General features: G+C 42.0%; 1 protein-coding gene across 5 annotated transcripts in view; it reads right to left on the bottom strand.

Moving 5' to 3' along the window:
* The window catches only part of Nell2 (neural EGFL like 2), a 376,172-nt gene that overhangs the window by 141,170 nt on the left and 213,240 nt on the right, over positions 1–21,762 (bottom strand). For all 5 annotated transcript variants that reach the window (XM_085831509.1, XM_029469878.2, XM_029469874.2 and 2 more), the window contains one exon: positions 19,618–19,746. In XM_085831509.1, the coding sequence (XP_085687635.1) occupies positions 19,618–19,746 (129 nt within the window). The remainder of the gene's footprint in view (positions 1–19,617; positions 19,747–21,762) is intronic.

Below are 21,762 nucleotides of genomic sequence, written 5' to 3'. Positions count from 1 at the left end.
TAAGAGGAAAACTCATAGCTCTGAGTGCCTCCAAAAAGAAACTAGAGAGAGCACACATTAGCAGCTTGACAACACACCTAAAAGGAATAGAACAAAAGGAAGCAAATTCACCCAAGAGGAGTAGACGGCAGGAAATAATCAAACTCAGGGGTGAAATCAACCAAGTGGAGACAAGAAGAACTATTCAAAGAATCAACCAATCAAGGAGCTGGTTCTTTGAGAAAATCAACAAGATAGATAAACCGTTAGCCAGACTCACTAGAGGGCACAGGGAAAGCATTCTAATTAACAAAATCAGAAATGAAAAAGGAGACATAACAACAGATCCTGAAGACATCCAAAACACCATCAGATCCTTCTACCAAAGGCTATACTCAACAAAACTGGAGAACCTGGATGAAATGGAGAAGTTCCTAGACAGATACCAGGTACCAAAGTTGAATCAAGATCAGGTTAATGATCTAAACAGCCCTATATCCCCCAAAGAAATAGAAGCAGTCATTAATAGTTTCCCAACCAAAAAAAGCCCAGGACCAGATGGGTTTAGTGCAGAGTTCTATCAGACCTTCAAAGAAGATCTAATCCCAGTTCTTCACAAACTATTCCACAAAATAGAAACAGAAGGTACTCTACCCAACTCATTCTATGAAGCCACAATTACTCTGATACCTAAACCACAAAAAGACCCAACAAAGATAGAAAACTTCAGATCAATATCCCTTATGAATATTGATGCAAAAATCCTCAATAAAGTTCTTGCTAACCGAATCCAAGAACACATCTAAACAATCATCCATCCTGACCAAGTAGGTTTCATCCCAGGGATGCAGGGATGGTTCAATATACGGAAATCCATCAATGTAATCCAGTATATAAACAAACTCAAAGACAAAACCACATGATCATCTCGTTAGATGCTGAAAAAGCATTTGACAAGATCCAACACCCATTCATGATAAAAGTCTTGGAAAGATCAGGAATTCAAAGCCCATACCTAAACATGATAAAAGCAATCTACAGCAAACCAGTAGCCAACATCAAAGTAAATGGTGAGAAGCTTGAAGCAATCCCTCTAAAATCAGGGACTGGACAAGGCTGTCCACTTTCTCCATACCTATTCAACATTGTACTTGAAGTCCTAGCCAGAGCAATTCAACAACAAAAAGAGATCAAAGGGATACAAATTGGAAAAGATGAAGTCAAAATATCACTTTTTGCAGATGATATGATAGTATATATAAGTGACCCTAAAAATTCCACCAGAGAACTCCTAAACCTGATAAACAGCTTTAGTGAAGTAGCTGGATATAAAATTAACTCAAACAAATCAATGGCCTTTCTCTACACAAAGAATAAACAGGCTGAGAAAGAAATTAGGGAAACAACACCCTTCTCAATAGTCACAAATAATATAAAATATCTTGGCGTGACTCTAACTAAGGAAGTGAAAGATCTGTATAATAAAAACTTCAAGTCTCTGAAGAAAGAAATTATAGAAGATCTCAGAAGATGGAAAGATCTCCCATGCTCATGGATTGGCAGGATCAACATTGTAAAAATGGCTATCTTGCCAAAAGCAATCTACAGATTCAATGCAATCCCCATCAAAATTCCAACTCAATTCTTCAACGAATTAGAAAGTGCAATCTGCAAATTCATCTGGAATAACAAAAAACCTAGGATAGCAAAAAATCTTCTCAAGGATAAAAGAACCTCTGGTGGAATCACCATGCTGGACCTAAAGCTTTACTACAGAGCAATTGTGATAAAAACTGCGTGGTACTGGTATAGTGACAGACAAGTAGACCAATGGAATAAAATTGAAGACCCAGAAATGAACCCACACACCTACGGTCACTTGATCTTCGAAAAGGGAGCTAAAACCATCCAGTGGAAGAAAGACAGCATTTTCAACAAATGGTGCTGGCACAACTGGTTGTTAACATGTAGAAGAATGCGAATTGATCCATTCCTATCTCCTTGTACTAAGGTCAAGTCTAAGTGGATCAAGGAACTTCACATAAAACCAGAGACACTGAAACTTATAGAGGAGAAAGTGGGGAAAAGCCTAGAAGATATGGGCACAGGGGAAAAATTCTTGAATAGAACAGCAATGGCTTGTGCTGTAAGATCTAGAATTGACAAGTGGGACCTCATGAAACTGCAAAGCTTCTGCAAGGCAAAAGACACCATCAATAAGACAAAAAAAACCACCAACAGATTGGGAAAGGATCTTTACCTATCCTAAATCAGATAAGGGACTAATATCCAATATATATAAAGAACTCAAGAAGGTGGACTCCAGAAAATCAAATAACCCCATGAAAAAATGGGGCTCAGAACTGAACAAAGAATTCTCACCTGAGGAATACCGAATGGCAGAGAAACACCTGAAAAAATGTTCAACATCCTTAATCATCAGGGAAATGCAAATCAAAACAACCCTGAGATTCCACCTCACACCAGTCAGAATGGCTAAGATCAAAAATTCAGGTGACAGCAGATGCTGGCGAGGATGTGGAGAAAGAGGAACACTCCTCCATTGTTGGTGGGATTGCAAGCTTGTACAACCACTCTGGAAATCAGTCTGGCGGTTCCTCAGAAAATTGGACATAGTACTACGGGAGGATCCAGCAATACCTCTCCTGGGCATATATCCAGAAGATGTCCCAACCGGTAAGAAGGACACATGCTCCACTATGTTCATAGCAGTCTTACTTATAATAGCCAGAAGCTGGAAAGAACCCAGATGCCCCTCAACAGAGGAATGGATACAGAAATTATGGTACATTTACACAATGGAGTACTACTCAGCTATTAAAAAGAATGAATTTATGAAATTCCTAGCCAAATGGATGGACCTGGAGGGCATCATCTTGAGTGAGGTAACACAATCACAAAGGAACTCACATAATATGTATTCACTGATAAGTGGATATTAGTCCAAAACTTAGGATACCCAAGAAATAAGATACAATTTGCTAAACGCATGAAACTCAAGAAGAATGAAGACCAAAGTGTGGACACTATGCCCCTTCTTAGAATTGGGAACAAAACACCCATGGAAGGAGTTACAGAGACAAAATTTGGAGCTGTGATGAAAGGATGGACCATCTAGAGAATGCCATATGCAGGGATCCATCCCATAATCAGCTTCCAAACGCTGACACCATTGCATACAGTAGCAAGATTTTGCTGAAAGGATCCAAATATAGCTGTCTCTTGTGAGACTATGCGGGGGCCTAGCAATCACAGAAGTGGACGCTCACAGTCAGATATTGGATGTATCACAGGGCTCCCAAGGGAGAAGCTAGAGAAAGTACCCAAGGAGCTAAAGGGATCTGCAACCCTATAGTTGGAACAACATGATGAACTAACCAGTACCCCGGAGCTCTTGTCTCTAGCTGTGTATGTATCGAAAGATGGCCTAGTCGGCCATCACTGGAAAGAGAGGCCCATTGGACTTGCAAACTTTATATGCCCCAATATAGGGGATGCCAGGGCCAAAAGAATGGGAATGGGTGGGTAGGGAATTGGGGGGGGGGGGTATGGGGGACTTTTGGGATAGCATTGGAAATGTAATTGAGGAAAATATGTAATAAAAAATATTAAAAATTAAAAAAAGTGTGTCTTGGGAAGCAATGTAAATTTGCAGTATCCTTAGATAATGGTGACTAGAACTGTCTTAGTCAGGCTTTCTATTACAGTGATATACACACCACCAAAAGCGACTTGAGGTAGAAAGGGTTTATTTCAGCTTATAAGTCATAATCCATTATGAAGGGAAGGGAAGGCAGGAACCAGGGGACAGGAATTGAAGCAGAGGCCATGGAGTGGGGCTGCTTGTGGCTTATTCTGGGATCATGTTTAGCTACCTGCCGGGACCGCCTGCTCATGGGTGGTACTCCCCACAGTAGACTGGGACCTCCCACATCTATTAATAATGAAGAAAATGTCTCCCAGACTTGCCTAGAACACGATATTATGGAGGTATTTTCTCAGTTGGGTTTCTCTCTTCCCAGGTGATACTGACTAGCTTATGTCAAGTTTATACAATCCTAAACAACAGAAGGACTACAACCTTGATCTACTAGCCATGGATATGTGTATAAAAATTTAATTCAAAAGAAAACTATACAACTAAGGAAGACTGAAAAATCTCCCAGTAAGGATGGCAAAGAATAAAAGGATGGCACTCAGAATATAAGTGGGCAGCGTCAGCTTCAGGTCCGTTCTGGATGCCACCTTACAACAGAAGGTGATATTTGTATGATACATAGAGGGAAGCTGATGGGACTTGCACCCAAATATGTCATGTGATGTCTTACCTTAACATCACTGAAGGTCACTGTCTCACATGTTGGACCTGCCTAACATCCTTCTACATATTCCTTTCCCAAGTGAACTATGGATTATACTACTTGCAACTCAGCACTCACATCCATAGAAATAAGTATCATAAAGTCAAAGAAAACAAACATTTGAGGGAAAGATGGCCAGGAGAGTTAAATACTGCCAAGCAAGATATTGACTAACAGGTATCTTGTCTAACAATACAGAAGTTACTGGGGCCCGGGTTAGCCTGGTTTGTGGGAGGTATGGGAGTTGGAAAATCTAGAGAAAGGAGGAAGAAGTGGAAATTTCTGGTTTCTTTGGAGACTCAGTTGTGTCATCTGATTTCTTTCTGGAAACTCTCTTATGAGAAGATATTTTTGCTAAAGCAGGCACGTGGGAGGGTTACTGCGGAGAACAGACATGAGGTATTTTTCTGAAGCGACCTTGAAGTAGAGCATATGATGTTTTGCTTTGCTAGAGAGGATGCTTGAGAGCACACATGATGTTTGGAAAGGGTATAAATATCACCCACAGACAGTGGATGACACTGTGTGGCATTGGTTCTCCTTGCCACTCTTTGCTGATTATCATTTGCCATGACTCTGTAGAGAGAAATGCACCAAAGAACTTATGGTGGTGTTCCTGGGGCTATTCGATGCTTCAGCAGACTAAGGATGATGGAAGAGCCTCTCCATTGCTTCTGGATCAAACTGCCATTGCTGATTCATGAATGCCATTTACAAGTGGATTGAGCTACCACTGCTAATTTGTGTGAACTCACAACTGATATCCTGACAATGCAAATTGGATTCACATCAAAGAACTATTCCTCTTTGCCCTATTAACCTTTCCTTTCCACTCCCTCTGATGGGTGGTGGGCTAGAAGGGAGGTGAAAGCACTTAAGTGCACTTAGAAATTTAGGATTTTGTAAAACAAAAGCATACAGGAGAATGTCTAATTGGAAGAAATAGAGATAGTAACATAGATTACCAATTGAAGAAATGTAGCCAGGAAGGGGAAGAAAAGTGATGTCATAGAAGCTGGAAGGGCTGTGGAGTAGAGACCCAAGCACACCGTGATGCAGGTGGGAAGGACAACCAGAGAGAAGCAGGAAGCTGATATTGAGGTGACAGTGATTGTACCAAGTTTCCTCTGAAGACAGAAAGAGATTATGTGTGGTTCTCAGATGGGTCGGTCACTCGTGGGAGATGGGAGAAAGGGTATGGATAGAGTAGGCGGATAGCTGAAATAGAAGCAGGAGGAGGAGGACCTCATTGTCTATCCACTGAGAGTAAGAAGGGACAGCCCCTGGGGATGGGGAGGTTGAGGAAAGGAAGAAAACCGAGGTAGGATGACCCCAAGCTTAGGGCAGGACCGGCTAAGGGTGAGCACTGCAGTGTGTGCACTGCAACAGCAATCTTCATGACTTTCTTGTTGTTGATGTTGATCCTGAATTCTGTATTCATTACGCCTGAACACTAGAGCAACCTTGTGACACAGAGACCGCAGACACATGTCTGCGTTCGTAGCCAAGGAAGACTGGCCATATTAGAAGTTCCTCAAATGTCAATGGTAAGTCAGTGATGATAAAGCTGGAGGGAGATCAACCATGATGACCCATGGTTCCCCCACCATCCAGTCCATTCTTCAAGTTCAGTCCAGTAACTTCTAACAAAGCCTACTGTTGCAAAGCACACCTAGGTATGCCCCATTCATTCCTTTCTATAGTGCTTCTCTGTCGTTTTAAACTGGATTCACATTGCCAGGCAGGCAGGAAGTCCCTGTCCCCCATTAGGCATTTTCCTGCCCTCTCTGCCACCCACATCTTGCATATTCTCCTTTGTGGCTGGTTAGTTGCTGTCCTGACTGGATCCAACTTGCTTCAAATTAAGGAAAAGACAGGCTTACTTGAAACATTGCCTTGTTGTGCTGAACTTTAGGATTCATCAAGTTTAAGAACATTCTTTTCAAGAAGGCCTATCTTTTTCTTTAAATACTAAAAACCAATTTAACAATTATATATTTGTTTGCCAGGAAACAAGGATTTCAGTCCTTATAACACTGAAATTGCTGCATACTGGGAGTTACTAAACTGATGAAAACATTCGATCAGAGCCTTTCAGGAACAATATGTAGACACTCCAGTTCCCACTGGCTCATTTAGACATAAATCACTGACTGAGCAGCACTGCTAAATTTGGCAATTCTAATCAATTTTTAATGTCATCTGGGAACGATGGTTGCCCAACAAATCAGTATGCATAGGTAGCAACAGAATTGTGGTCCCTCTTCACCACACTTCTGTCCAAGGTATGAACACAAAGTTTAATTTAAACATAGTTTCTTTCAGAGCCCATCCTCCACAGGAAAGGGCAATCACTTGGAGTGCCATTAATACAGAATTAACATGGTTTTGTATTTAAAGGAAAAATGAATGGCTCCTTATATATTATTAAAACCCAGAGGTCCATTTTTATATCACACCAATGAATACGGACTAGAATTTAGACTTAGCATGCTGATGTCTGTTCAATAGTACTTTGTGCTCATTACAGGCAACACTGGCCTCCCAACTGTCGCTGTATCAAAACACAAAGGACTCTTTTCCTTTGGTATACTTATTGGCCTAATCAACCTAGTGCCCTCTCTGTCACACAGGTCAAATCTGTTCTTCTCTGAAGCTTTCGTTTTGTTTCTATCTGCTTCCTGGGATCCGGTTCTTGTTGCTCATAAGTTTTTCCTAGCTCTGTTTGTTGCATAAATACTGAAACCAGCATGGCCTCTAATATGACACACCAACCATCTTGTCCCATGTCGCCTCTTTGTCCAACCTGAACTCATTTCCAGCTTCATTATTTTCCTGTCATTGGCCATGCCCAAGCACTGACCGTCATTGCCAATCCATTTTTATTAATGGAAACCCTGAAGAATATAATGATCGTACTATATGTTAGATTTGATTCTTTTTGAAAACTCATGAATAAAAAGAGGGAGAGAATTGTAAAGGGAATATTAATAGTTCATTTTGAGCAACCAATTGTTAATTAGCCTCGAGCATATTTAACAAATGTATGTAGAACATGTGACTTGGTTTCTTTGAAGGGAAGATGAAGTTGGCATTTATAATTTAATCTCTCTGCATACCTGATCTTCAGCTTAATAGCACTGCAAAAAGACTTTTCCTATAAGTTAATTTTTAAAATTATTAGTCATATGTTCTGCACATGTCACTTCAAATGGATTCTATTCTGGGAAAGGGCTTTTTCTCCTTTAGAAATTTGCATTTCTATAATAAAAAAAACCCCAATGAATGACTCTCTATATAATACACCTGCAACTGATTTGTTTAGAATGAATTGCTAAGTTCCAGCCAGGAATTTTCTCTCTGATTTTAGTAAACAAAATATGCTTAGGCAATTATCAAGTTTTTAACCCATTTCTTTACACATGCACACACATATGCAAAAATGAATCCTTGAGGTTACATTTAAAGATAATTCATAGAATTTGCAAAATGAACAAATTATATATGCTCTATACTCAGAGACAAATTAGAATATAATTTGGACCAAAAGAGAGTTTGACACAGTAATTTGGCCATAGAAGCCATCTGTAATAAATTAGTTACTGAAATAGCTAAAGACCTTAGTAGAAATGGCTTCAAATATGGGATGATTTCATCATCTAAACTCTAAAAAGAATATTTTCTCAACTTCTCATTAGTGATATAACATTTTAATTCCCAAATAAAATGTTGCATAATACCACTGACATTGGAAGTAATAAATATCTGTGAAAGTATAAATTCAATGACAAGCTTTTGCTAAGAACTTATCTTACTGGAAGATATTTTACTAAAATTAGGTATGGTTATGTTTTCCCCTAAAAACCTCGTGAATCAAAATCCTCCTTATTAATAGATAAACAGATTGAGACTCAGATACAACAAGGGCCCTATACAAGCTCACTCAGTAACTAGCCAGCATAAAAGCAAGTCTTAACCAACATCATCAGCAACCATTTGTCACAGATGGACAGAAGTTAGGTTTATTTTCATAAGCATATTATGTGCAGTTGTCTACTAAATACTCAAATTTCTTCTGATGCATTCCTTGGCTATGAGGAAAAATGAAATTATGAAAACTGCAAAAAAAATGGGTGGAGATGAAAAATCATAGAGAGGAAGGGAGCTCAGAACTAGAAAGACGAACGCTACATACTCTCTCACACAACTGTCATTGAGTTCAAATCTCCTATTTGTGGGGTTTTTTTCCCCACCATTACGCTGTGATTTCCCATCACAGAGCATTCACAGTAGTTCCATGAACCCCTGTAGCATTTACGTGCTGATACATAAACTGTCCTTCACCCGTGCACAGAACCAAAATCCCCCAAGGAAATCAAATAGTGGAAGTGGACACTCGGAGTGGGAATCAGAACCATAAAGCCATATTCATTTTCTCTACACAGTTTAAACCAATGACTCTCAACTGATGGAACTTTGGCCCTCAGAGGAAATACATAAAGTCCTGAGATGTTTGTGGATCTCACAAAGGGGAATGCAGACTGCCACAGGAGTTATTGACTACTGGGGGTTAGAGACTGGACCTGATGCTAAACACCCTATAATCACAGAATAAGCCCACCACAAAGAATTTCCAGACCAAAATGAAAGCAGTTCAAGCGAAAGCTTTGTTTTAAACTGAAACCATTCTGTTACATAAGTTGAGTATTCCATCTTCTTAGGCAGAGCAAATTAACTAAAGACTCGAAAACAATGATTTTCTTCTTTCAAAACTCATCATTAGAAGGATATAGATACAGAACATAACTGGAATAGCCTTTTGCAAACTTTAATCTGTATAGGATCATTTGGAAAACTTGGAAACCTGCCAAGACTCACAGCTCACCTATTTCAGAAGAACAGAGGTTGGGTCCTGGAGCACGCCTCTGTTAATAAGCTGAACAGTGTGGTTCCAGGGGAGATTGAGCCTCTCTCAAGAAACAAGGTAGGAAACTGAACTGTATATGGCTGATAATGAATATAAACCCTGTGAACACTACATTCCTCTCCAGTTTAGCATATGGTGGGAAAGTGCTGGCAAGCCACCTATTTATTAAGAGAAATTAATGTATTATTCCATGCTTTAAAGCAATGTGTCTTGGTTTTTGTGTACATGGGGTGGGGATCACCTGGAGATCTTATTACTACGCAGATTCTGACTCAGGAGTCAGAGAGAAAGTATAGCATCCTATATTTTTAATAGGCCTCTAGGTGATGCCTTGTCCCTACACCCCGTGTTGACTACCTAGTACCAAAGTTAATTTGTTTTCTTTTTAAAAACAAAACTGCCAAGAGTATAAAAACAGGAAGACTTTTTTTGTTTTTAACATGGCACAAAACCATCTACTACAGTTCTCATTTGCAACAGCAAATGGAAAATGAGTGTACAATTTAAATGTTAACTCTGATGGAAAATTGTCTTTAAGAAGTACAAGCCTAGCAGGTTTCTCATCATGACTTTATGACTAACACTCACGTCTAAACGTGATAGTTTCCTGATGAAAGACTACATTTCCCAGCTTCCCTATTGGACTACAGGAGTTGTTTCCACTCTTATATGGGGCTGCATCCTATCTTCCTTTGTAGACATATTAGGTGTCTTCACATGTTGGCGATAAAGATGCTCCCTTGCTATTAATCAATGTGGTCCAGCTTAAGGACAGACCAAGCCTCTTCTTTCTCGCCTCCTCTGTCTCTCTACAGCTGACTCTTAATAATCTAACACCAAGCACATAGTGAGCTCTCAGTTACTTAGAATGAATGGGTGCTAAACAAAGTTTTCTTTATATTAAGCCTGGGATAAGTTGTTCATAAACCCTTGTCCCAAGGGCTTGAGACCCACCATGGAGAGAACAAAGTACTCTATATACCAGCTAATCACTATTGATGACTGAAGTCCTCTTTTTTTTTCTTTGTAGCATCTTGAGTAATTGTGAACTCCAATAAGTTCAATCTGCATATTGAGTGAGCAGTGCATATGTAGGGATGGATATTGCCTACCCAGAGGGTCACATGCTGTGGCACACTGGTTCAAAGGATATTTGATGAATGCTTCTTCTAATGCCTTTGAGAAACCATACACATGAAGAAATTCAGAAAATCTTTTTCTTTACAAAGTTTGATTTTTTAAAAGATGTAATCTTTATTTCGTATTAGAGGAGAGAAACAAGTTTTACATTTAAAAATACAAATAAAAAATCCCACCTCTCTTCAGATATTAATGTTGAATAAGTATAAAGTGGTTATGCATGATCAGATATTGCTTTTGAGGCAGCGAAACCTGTGTCTGGCGGGAAGTAAATGAACAAGTCAAGAGTAGCTGCCGGGACGTTCAAGTCTAGTAATTCAGCAGAAATGCTCAGAACTTTCACAGTGAGCTCAAGTTCATGGGAAGAAGACAGCCCATGTTGAAGATTCTACAAGGCTGACTTGAAATACTACAGATCCGGGCCACATGGGAGCTTATTCAGACTAGCAGACAGTTATTTCCACTTCTGTGTGTGACCTCACATCCTTTTGACTATGAGATGAAGATTCCTGAAATATATTGACTGAGCAGATCTCTGATATGGTCAGACCCCCTGATATGGTCAGGCCTCTTCTAGTCTGATCAAGGTAGTGGTGGCTTAAATAACAATGGCTCCACATAGGCTTGTAGGAAGTGCACCATTAGGTGTGGCTTTGTCGGAGGAAGTGTGTGACTGGGGGTGGGGGGGGGAGTTCAGCTTTGAGGTCTCAGATTGTCAAGCTATGCCAAGTGTGTCCTTCTCTTCCTGCTGCTTATCAGTCTGGATGTAGAACCTTGGCTACCTCTTCAGCACCATGTCTGCCTCTATGCTGGGATGCTTCCTGTCATAACCAAACCTCTGAACTGTAAGCCAACCCCAGTTAAAGACTTCTTCATAAGAGTCGCCATGATCATGCTGTCCTTTCGCAGTGATGGCAACCCTAAGACAAGGGAATGCCTTCACTGTTGGTCTGCTTGGCTCGGGATAATGGTTTTCTCTTGTTCTTAGGGAGATGGGTCTAAGGCAGGCTCTTTGGGTTCGCTGGCTTTGGACTCAGATTACAACTGTAGTATCCGCAGCTCTGGCAGCTTTCCTCTGCCTGGACCTTACCAACCACAAACCCCAAGACTTGTCCACTTGAACAGCCCCACCAGTTAATTCCTTACAATAAATCACGCCGCTTCTTTTATCTGCAAGATCTTGACTGTACGACATTCTTGCATGGTTTTTCTTTCTCTCTCTCTCTCTCTCTCTCTCTCTCTCTCTCTCTCTCTCTCTAAAAGAAATGTTATCCTAACATACCGCAGAGAGTGCATCATTAGCCATATCTTTGAAAGCTGCCATATCTGTTAGGCTTCCCTAATTAATCCCACAGGGCTTCGTTCTCTGGGCCATTCATCCTGGCTGTATTAGGAGGCCTCTCATTAGTTCCAGTAAGGGCTCTTGGGCTTCATTTACAATCAAAGATTTCTACTCATTCCATATTTTCCTTCCTGTCCTGGTAAAGAAACTCTTCAGGGCCCTCGCTCTGTTTATTCTTAGAGGAATCAACTCAGGTGCCTCAACATTCCAATACCTAATGCTATGCTGATATCATCTGAGTCAGGAAGTGAGGACTGAGAGAGTGAGCTGTGAGATGCCAGGTAGCTGAAGACAAAGAGGAGAGGGGAGGAAGGAAGGGAAAATGGAGGAAGGGAGTGGAGGGGAAGTAAGGGAGGGGAGGAAGGAAAAGGGAGGGGAAAAGGAAAGAAGGGAGAAAAAGGGGACAAGGAAAGGAGGGAATGAAGGAAGGAAAGAAGGAAGGAAACAATGAATTGAGAGAAAGAAAAAATAGAGGAGGAGAAAGGAAATTCACGTGGCCCTAACTCATCATATCTCTCATTCCAAGGAGCTATTTTACAGTGGGACTGCAAATTTACTCTTCCCTTGAAATTAAGAAGAAATTAACATAGCTGCATTAAGAATATCTTTATAAAGAAAAATACATAGGATTCTTGTTTGTGAAAAACTGAATTAGGTAAGGTTCCTAACTCATAAATGAAAAGTGGCAAAAAGAAAGATGAAGGAAGGAAGGAAGGAAGGAAGGAAGGAAGGAAGGAAGGAAGGAGAGAGAGAGAGAGAGAGAGAGAGAGAGAGAGAGAGCAGGCAGGCAGGCGGGCAGGCGGGCAGGCGGGCAGGCAAACCAGCAGAGCTTGAAGACAGGTGCAGGTTGCATGAATTTGAACCCTGAATTAACTGGTTGCTGTCTCAGCAAATGATCTTGGGCAAGTCATTTAATTTCCAAGACTGCACTAGGAAAGAAAGGGCAGGGATGATGTCGGGAGAGAGATGGAAAGACTGTAAGAGCCAGAAGCGGCGGCGACAAAGAGGCAGCTTGAATGGACATGATGGTGAGGCTGTGCACAGAGTCTCTCTGTGGCTGTGGCGGCATGCACGGGGTCTGTGAAAGACCGAACTGGAAAAAAAATCTCAGCATAGAGAAGGGAGGTGAGTAAAAAATCCAGGCTAGGACAGGGAGGTAAGTCAGTTTCCTTTTAAGAGTGTGGCCCTTGGTGAGCAGAACACAATGATACAGTGGGGGGAGGGGACCTCACAGGTGAGGAGAGATGATAGTGTCAAAGCATCATGAGGGCCCAGGCATGTCCAATTGAAAATGAAAACCGACATGTAGCCGAGGACCGTTCTGAAAAAATTCTGGACAAAGGGAAGACATCACATATGAACTAAAAAGAGATGAAATGAAGCATAAGTGCTTAAACCTGTAGTAAGAACTCACTGGAGACACACAACAGGAGATGGGGAGAGAAAGATATATAATTTTAAAGGGGAAATGAGGTGAATATAGCATTCACAGGAGACAGAAACACCAGTGTATTTTCAGATATCTTAGTTCTTTTATATCTAAATGCTGGGCAAGCTGTGAGGTCATAAAGTTCCCAATTTTATCCTGCTGGCAGTCTGTCTGTCCCTTGTGTTTCTGCTGGCAGTCTGTCCCTTGTGTTTCTGATGTTGTTTGTCAACTTGACATCAGCTATGGTTTTCTGGGAAAAGGAACCTTGATTAAGAAAATGCCTCCATCATATTGATACATAGATGAGTCTATGGGGCGTTTTCTTGATTAGTAATTGGGGTAGGCAGGCTCAGCCCACTGGAGGCAGAGCCACCCTTGAGCCAGTGGTCCAGAGTCGTACAAGGAAACAGTCAGAGCAAGCCATGGAGAGCAAGATGTAGGCAGAGTTCCTCCACGGTGTCTGCTTCAGTGCTTGACTCCAGGTCCCTGCCTCGGCCTCCCTAAATGGACTACGACCATGGTGTGGAAGCAAATAAGACCCTTTTTTCCCAAGATGCTTCTGTTGTGGTGTTTTATTACAATGATTGACAACCTAACTGGTATCCTGTAAAGTTCCATTAAAAACCAAGAAGGGAAGTAACTTAAAAGGACAGAAGCAGAGGGTTGGAAGCAAAGTCCTTGAGGTCTCCTTCCCCCCCCCCTCTTCTTGAGACCCATGTCTTCTGTGACATGCTCTTTAGAGCTACAAACTGGTTCAACCGTCACCTCTGCAACCAAATCAGGGTTGTTCATGTCCCCAGTTGCATCTGGCAGCTTCATTAGCAAGGATGCCTTTTGGTCATTCTGGGCTTTTCTTGGTCACCCAGAAGTAGATGTACCTTTATTGTGTCTGCCAGAAATTGATGTGTGAAAAATCCATTCTCTAAACCCACATGCTAGCAGTTCTAGGGGGTGGGATCCTTGAGGAGACATGAGGAGTTCCAGTAGTTTATAAAGGGGAGAATGGAGGGAGCATATTTACTTGGAATCAGCATGTGGCCTTATCATGAGGCAGGAGGGAGACTTTTACCAGATGTGAGCAGGTGTCAGTGCCCTGCTCTAGGTCCTTCACAGATCCCCAGCTGGACAAGGCAACACAACTTCTATAACAGCAACTTCTGTTGCTTGTAAAGTAACTGGTCTTGGGTATTCTGCTGTAGCTACAGAAAATATGCTAAGGAGTATCCAGCATTCCCTTGGGATCTGCTCTTCTCTGGGGGTCTAGGGAGCTGCCCTCTCCACTCTTTCTCCCGATATTTTATCTATCACACTACTTTTGTAATTTTTTTAATAAAATACTCAAATATTCCTGAAAATTCTCTAAATAATTCTTTCTATCTGCTCAAGGGCCGTTTACATACTTAATGTTGTTGTCTATCCAACTGTCACTGAATGCCACATGCACTCATATTTAATCAAATATGCCATAAACAGAACTAACCTAAGACCATTTCCTCAGCCTCCCCCTTAAGTGAGCCTCATCAACATTCACCTACTTTTGACTCAGAGCCAGAGAATCAACTTCCGCGCCTTCTTCCTCACCTCATCCACTATCACCAGTCAGTCCTCAGAACCTGGTAGTTTCACCTCACAGATGCTCTTAAGGGTGCCCATTTCTCCATTACCATTTAAGTAGCACCAGTTCCCAGCGGGCTGTCTTCCCCCATTTCTGCCTCACAGCTGAGGTGATTTCCTTTAAAATAGGTGACCAAAACCTTTGTGCCTCAATGAAACTCTGTTATGGATTGAAATGTTCAAGTGCTGGAACACTTTGTGCAGGTACCCGCGTATTGTGGGGTGCTCCCTCTACACCCCAGATTAGGCACAGACCAAGCACCAAATAGTGATTTCCAAGGGCAAAATAAACACAAAGAGATCCTTTGTTAGGCAAGGAAAAGAGAAAAGGTGGATGAACCTGAAGTGGGCAGGACCAGCAGCAAGTAGCTTCACCAACTGTTAATTTTAAGAAGGATAATGTGTCAGAACGAGCTAGGATGGGTTGGGAAATTCTGAGTGCGTATTCTAATTAGGGTAGGCAACATAATGAAATTTGATTGCTGGACCTTGGTATTTGATAGCTGGACCTTGGTGATCAGCCTCAGGAATGAGTCAGGTATTACAAAGTGGCCAAATAAGGAAATGGACCTTGGTGGTTAGCTTTAGGAATGTAATTGCAAAGTTTAGCAAGGGAGAGGGAAAGGGGAGGAGTGAAGCCTGCCAGTGCCATGTTTGCCATGCTCAGACCTGCCAGAGCCCTTGACTTTGTCTCCAGAGGCCGTCACTGTTCGGGGAGACTGTGTAACCTTTGGGATGGGGATCCTAGACGCAAAAAGCAAGTCACTTATAGAGAGGCTCTTCAGGCTCTTACACTGCTTCTTTTGTTTTTTTAATATTAGGTATTTTCCTCATTTACATTTCCAATGCTATCCCAAAAGTCCCCCATACCCTCCCCCACCCCACTCCCCTACCCACCCACTCCCACTTTTTGGCCCTGGTGTTCCCCTGTACTGGGGCATATAAAGTTTGCAAGTCCAATGGGCCTCTCTTCCCAGTGATGGCCGACTAGGCCATCTTTTGATACATATGCAGCTAGAGTCAAGAGCTTCGGGGTACTGGTTAGTTCATAATGTTGTTCCACCTATAGGGTTGCAGTTCCCTTTAGCTCCTTGGGTGCTTTCTCTAGCTCCTCCATTGGGAGCCCTGTGATCCATCCAATAGCTGACTGTGAGCATCCACTTCTGTGTACACTGCTTCTTGTGCTGTCTCTGCTTCCTCACTGTCTACATCATGTAGCAGCTGCTCCACGTTCCAGCTGCCAACACTGAACCACGCCGTCCCTTGAGTCTGCTCTGTGAGGAGGACGGTAAAGATCACTCTTTCTCTTTAAGGTGCTGTTGCCAGGTGTTTTGTCACAGTGACTGGATGGATGAGGAGATGCATGTGGCAGCCTTTGGCATCCATTGCTCTGCTTCTCCTCCTGCCTCTCAAGAGCACCGCTGCCTCTTCCCTCTGACTCACTCAGTCTTCCCTTTATCTCCTAACATGCTTCTTTCCTCCCAAGAAGCCTGGCCCTTCCACGTAGGAGATTCCTTCTATCCCATCTAAGGCTAGCTGGCTTCACTCACCCTTCACACTTCAGAATTAAACTCTGCACAAAATTTTCTGAATCCCAACACTTACCTAGACTGAGTTCCTAGGTAATCTATTTCTCTTTCAAGGTGCTTGTCACATATTAGTAAAATGTTTTTAATAATAAATTTGTTGTCTTTTCTGCCTGAGATAGTATTACCCATGAGCATCTCCACGTATGCCTTCACATTTAGCACTAACCTTGTACAAGAATAATAAATGTTTGTGTGGTGAATAAATCAACTTTAGCATTCACTGATGCTGGAGTAGCGCTGAACGGGCACACTACAGTCAAAATCAATAACCACAATTATAGCTGGAGCATTAAAACAACCTCACAAATTTAAGAAATAAAATTTATGTCACTAACAAACAATCATTCACTTACTTTTAATGTAAAATTCTATTTTGTTTTCTTTACAGGGCAAGGCTCTAGCAAACCAGAGGGTGATAAGTAACATCAACAATCAAAATATGTGTTATGTCTAAAAAGTCAATCAACAGTTAGCAACAATGTTAGGACAAAAATAGAAGGCGAATTTGTTAAGAATATGTGTGTGTGTGTGTGTGTGTGTGCTATAGATGAGAGATAGATAGATTGATATATAGTTAAAATATAAATTTTCAACAAGAGACTAAGCCCCAAGAGGCTGAAGATGTAGCTCTGTTGACATAGTCTTGCTTAGAGTGGAGGAGGTCATGATTTTGATTCCCAGTACTGTATAAAGCAGATGTGGTATTGCCAGACTAAACTTGTAAGGTCAGAGCTTTGGTTGGTAGTGGCATATAGTACAGGAAGTTCAAGGTCATCCCTGGCTATATAGGGACTTTAAGGCCAGACTGGGGATACATGAGACCATGCCTCAAGATAATATTGAAAGACTGTTTCCCTAACTAGACCAATACAGTGAGAATAGCCAGAAGTACAAAAGGATTAGATGCCCTCATGTATAAAAATTTCAAAGTCTCTACAACATCTTTCCATCATTTTCTCAAGTTTTGGAGGTTACATCTTCAAATAACCAAGAACAAGGTTATAAAACACCTCAGCATTATACACTCAAGATATAAACCACCATATGTGAATACAAGCTTGCAGGGGAACAAAACTGGAAAAATTTTAAGCAGAGGATGTCTTTAAATCTCTAGCTTCTTAGATTGCTGCCCATCTCTATAAATGATAACAATATCTATGTGTTGCTTAACCTCCAAATTCTGACTCCCCTGGAGTCCTTTGTGAGTCCTACACCATTATAAACCATCTGCAAGGCCTGTTGGCTTCTGCTCTGAAAATACACTGTGAACATTCACCCTCATCACCATCTCTGTCATTTTTCTGACTTACGCCAGGCCATCTTTTTTTCCGAAACTTCTACCACAGCCCTTTCCCTGATCTCTCCGTGAATATACAGTTCATCTCCCACATTGCCACCAGTTCATTACCTGTCCCATATCAGTACAGGAATATCTACATGGAACCATGGCCTTATGTCCTTACAAACCGGTGACCTGTGCTGGCCCCACTAATTCTCCAACTGAAGCTTCTACTTTGCTTTTCCCATTACATCATTTTTTCTCTGTCTCTAAAGCATTCCAAGTTTACTTCTACCTAGGACTTTTCCTTCCAGTTGGAATGTGCTGTCCCCCATGTTTCTAAGTCTTTATCTTATCATATGAGACCTGAGGGACAGCCACTTCGAAGCCTCAGCATCCTACTTCGGTGAATCCCCTGTCACTTCCAGCCCACCATCTGTTTCACATCGTTTCCATGATTTCCTACCACTTGCAATTACGTTCTCCATGGTTACCAGCTTACTCTGTTCTCCTCCTCTTAGACTGTAGAGTTCCTGAGCATGCACATTTAATGGTTGTGCTCACCATTTGCTGCCCAGTGCACAGGAAAGTGCTTGCTAGATTCTGAATGCTCACTGAATACTTATTACAGAAGTGCATACAGTTAACAAAAGAATCAGCTAAAAAACAAAAAGATCAGAAGATCTAGGGTAAAGAAGACATATGTGTTTGCATCATTCACTGGTTACATATGCACATTAATGATGCCAGGAGAGCTCATTACATATAAAGGTACTTAACTGTTGTGATGAAAATCGATAATTTTGCTAAGAAAATTCAACTCTACGTTCAGTAAGGGAAAAAAATCACTAAGTAAAAATCCATTCCTTGCCTAAGATCTATTAAAATAACTTTAAATAAATTTGCATTATTAATGGGGAGGTGGAAAGCCATGAAACCTTCCTTCTGCATAAACGAAAGGGCCCCTTCAGGGCTGAATAAGAAGCACTGAAAGAAATACTTGATCCAAAGGCTGCTTTAAAAGTGAATACCAATTCTCATACAGAGAAAATCTACCTAATTCCAAGGGATACAGTACAAGGTGTTTTCCCCAGAGCCAGCCAGTTCTCAAAGGAATCAAGAGGCTGTTGTCACCACATACTCTCTACCTCCAGGGACCTGGGGTGTGAGCTTGATAGCTGCTCGGTAAAATGGAACCTCTAAGTCCCCCAGGGACCCAAGGCCAGCAGATTGGCTTTCTCCTTTGGCCACACATGAACCCGCGGATGGTTTGGTTTACATACGAGCCCCTCGGAAGTGTAAATTCCAGCATCACAGGGCCTTTGCGAGTCTACAGGAACACAGCTGGAGCCAAATAAACTCTGTGGTCCATTCACTGTATTTGCATCATCTCTGTGAGATAACAAACCACCTTGAATATTAGGGGTTTATTTTATGGTTTTGTTTTGTTTTGTTTCCAAATAAGCAAGACATGATATTTTCTATTGGGTCTATTTGCTGAGAAAATAGAGCATGCAAATGACCACTGAGGCTGCAAACAGCAGCAATTGAAAGTAGCAGTAGACACTGTATCTTCCTGGTAACTGACTACCTTTGTTACACAACAGTGTCTAGAAAAATCCAACTGTGATTCGGACTATGAGCCATGGCGATCATGTCAATACGTGAGCTACCTGAATATCTCATTATGAAAAGGAGAAGGCAATTTCACAGTGAAGACATTGTTCTAATTCAAGGGACAGCCACATTAGCTTATTAGCAGATAGCTGAAAAAGTCTAATTTGAAAGATAATTATTTTAGCTGATTAATATGCTTCATATTAAACTCACTGCTTCTAATGGGCCCATCATCTTGACAACCTGGGAAATTAATAAATTTTACATGCAGAAGTCACAGTGGATTTTACAGTCAAGCTACACATGAGTATAGGATTACCTTCACAGTAGGCGTTGTCCTCTCGGAGAGCCCGAAAACCATCCCTGCAGCTGCACACAGCCCTGTCGTTCAGGTTCCTGCAGACCGAGTTCTCCATGCAGGTATGCTTCTCAGAACAGAAGTCATAACCTGGAAGAAGAGCGTGTTAGGATAAATAAGTCTGTGAAGGGACAAGCTGCTCCAGAGCATACTTTATTTATTCTTTTCTATTTTTATTGGGAAAATTTTTTCATACCATATATTCTGATTATGGTTCCCTACCCCTCGCCCAATTCCTCCCAGATCCTCCCGCCTTTCCATCCACCCAACTCCATGTCTTCTTTCTCTCCTTCTCTCTTTAGAAAATAAACGACAGGCAAAGAAAAAACAGGCAAACAAACTAGAATTGAAGGAAGGAAGGAAGGAAGGAAGGAAGGAAGGAAGGAAGGAAGGAAGGAAGGAAGTTCTAGGCAATGGTGGTATACACTATTAATCTCAGCATTCAGGAGACTGGGAGGCAGAGGCAGAGGCAGAGAGGCAGAGAGGCAGAGAGGCAGAGAGAGGCAGAGAGGCAGAGAGGCAGAGGAGAGGCAGAGGAGAGGCAGAGAGGCAGAGGCAGAGGCAGAGGCAGAGGCAGAGAGGCAGAGGCAGAGGCAGAGGCAGAGGCAGAGGCAGAGGCAGAGGCAGAGGCAGAGGCAGAGGCAGAGGCAGAGGCAGAGGCAGAGGCAGAGGCAGAGGCAGAGGCAGAGGCAGAGGCAGAGGCAGAGGCAGAGGCAGAGGCAGAGGCAGAGGCAGAGGCAGAGGCAGAGGCAGAGGCAGAGGCAGAGGCAGAGGCAGAGGCAGAGGCAGAGGCAGAGGCAGAGGCAGAGGCAGAGGCAGAGGCAGAGGCAGAGGCAGAGGCAGAGGCAGAGGCAGAGGCAGAGGCAGAGGCAGAGGCAGAGGCAGAGGCAGAGGCAGAGGCAGAGGCAGAGGCAGGGAAATCTCTGAGTTTGAAGTAAGCCCACTCTACAGACTGAGTTCCAGGACAGCCATGGCTACACAATATTACACAGAAAAACTCTGCCTCAAACAAACGAAAGAACAAGCAAAGGAAAAACAAAAAAGAAAGAGTAGTTAATTTTGAAGTTCTCTACTCTAAAGGCTTATTAGGATTACTGTTTGACAATTTAACACATGTATATTATATATTCTAATTACTCATGCCACCTGCCCCCTTTTCTGTCTACCATGCCCTCACCAGTCTCTTTCTCAGATTCATGACTTTGATTTTGTGACCCATTTTACTTAACCAGGATCATCTGTGTGTGTGTGTGTGTGTGTGTGTGTGTGTGTGTGGTTACCAGTGGCCACACAACTGAAGACAAAGCCTCCCTTCCTCCTGAATCCCTGAATGTCCCTTGCTCCTTGAGCAAATAGCTCACCCGTAAGGAGAAGGCCCCTGTGCCCCTCTTCCATCTATGCCTGGGTGTGGCTGTGCCGTTTATTGTGCAGACGTAGTGCAGGCACCCAGAACTGCTGTGATTCGCTGATTGAATAAAGAAATAGTTCTTTATGTTGGTTTGACTCAATTAATTTCTACTTCAGATGCATTCATATCTTTTTGGTTATTGACTTTATAAATGCTACACAGTCCTTAATCATCTTAGTACAGCTCTCTACATGTTTGAAACAAGGATTCATTTCATTGAAAATAAATGTTACAGTGAAGGTGCCAACGCAGTAGGATGAGAACAACGTCAGTCCTTCAGCATCCGTCAAGCCAGAGGGAAATGTGCTCAACAATGTTTAAGGGATGAAGAAGATGAGGCATTTTGGAACTCTTTAAAATATGTTCAAAATGAAAATTACATCACTTTAATCTAACTTTGTCTGAAGATGCGTTTGGCAGTCTATAACCACCCCCAAAGAAGAACGTTTTTATGAGTAACAGGATTTCCACAGCTCCCGGAGTCTTTCTGATGAGAAAGAAAAGTGGAACTTTTAGAATCAGTGACACCAATCACACGCCGTCCGTAAGGATTTCTTTCTTCTGTTGAAGCCCCCTGTTCCATGATATCTGAAATGCTGAAATGGGAGGCCTGAGTGGTGGAGCCCATCTTAAATGGAGATTACATGATTGTGGGTCACCCAGCAAATTTTTAAATTGCCTAATGCATACTTTACTGC

This window comes from Mus caroli, unplaced genomic scaffold, assembly GCF_978045245.1.
Source record: "Mus caroli unplaced genomic scaffold, Mus_caroli_1 scaffold_16, whole genome shotgun sequence".
Taxonomy (NCBI): Eukaryota; Metazoa; Chordata; class Mammalia; order Rodentia; family Muridae; genus Mus; species Mus caroli.
This window is presented reverse-complemented; position numbering and strand designations above follow the sequence as displayed.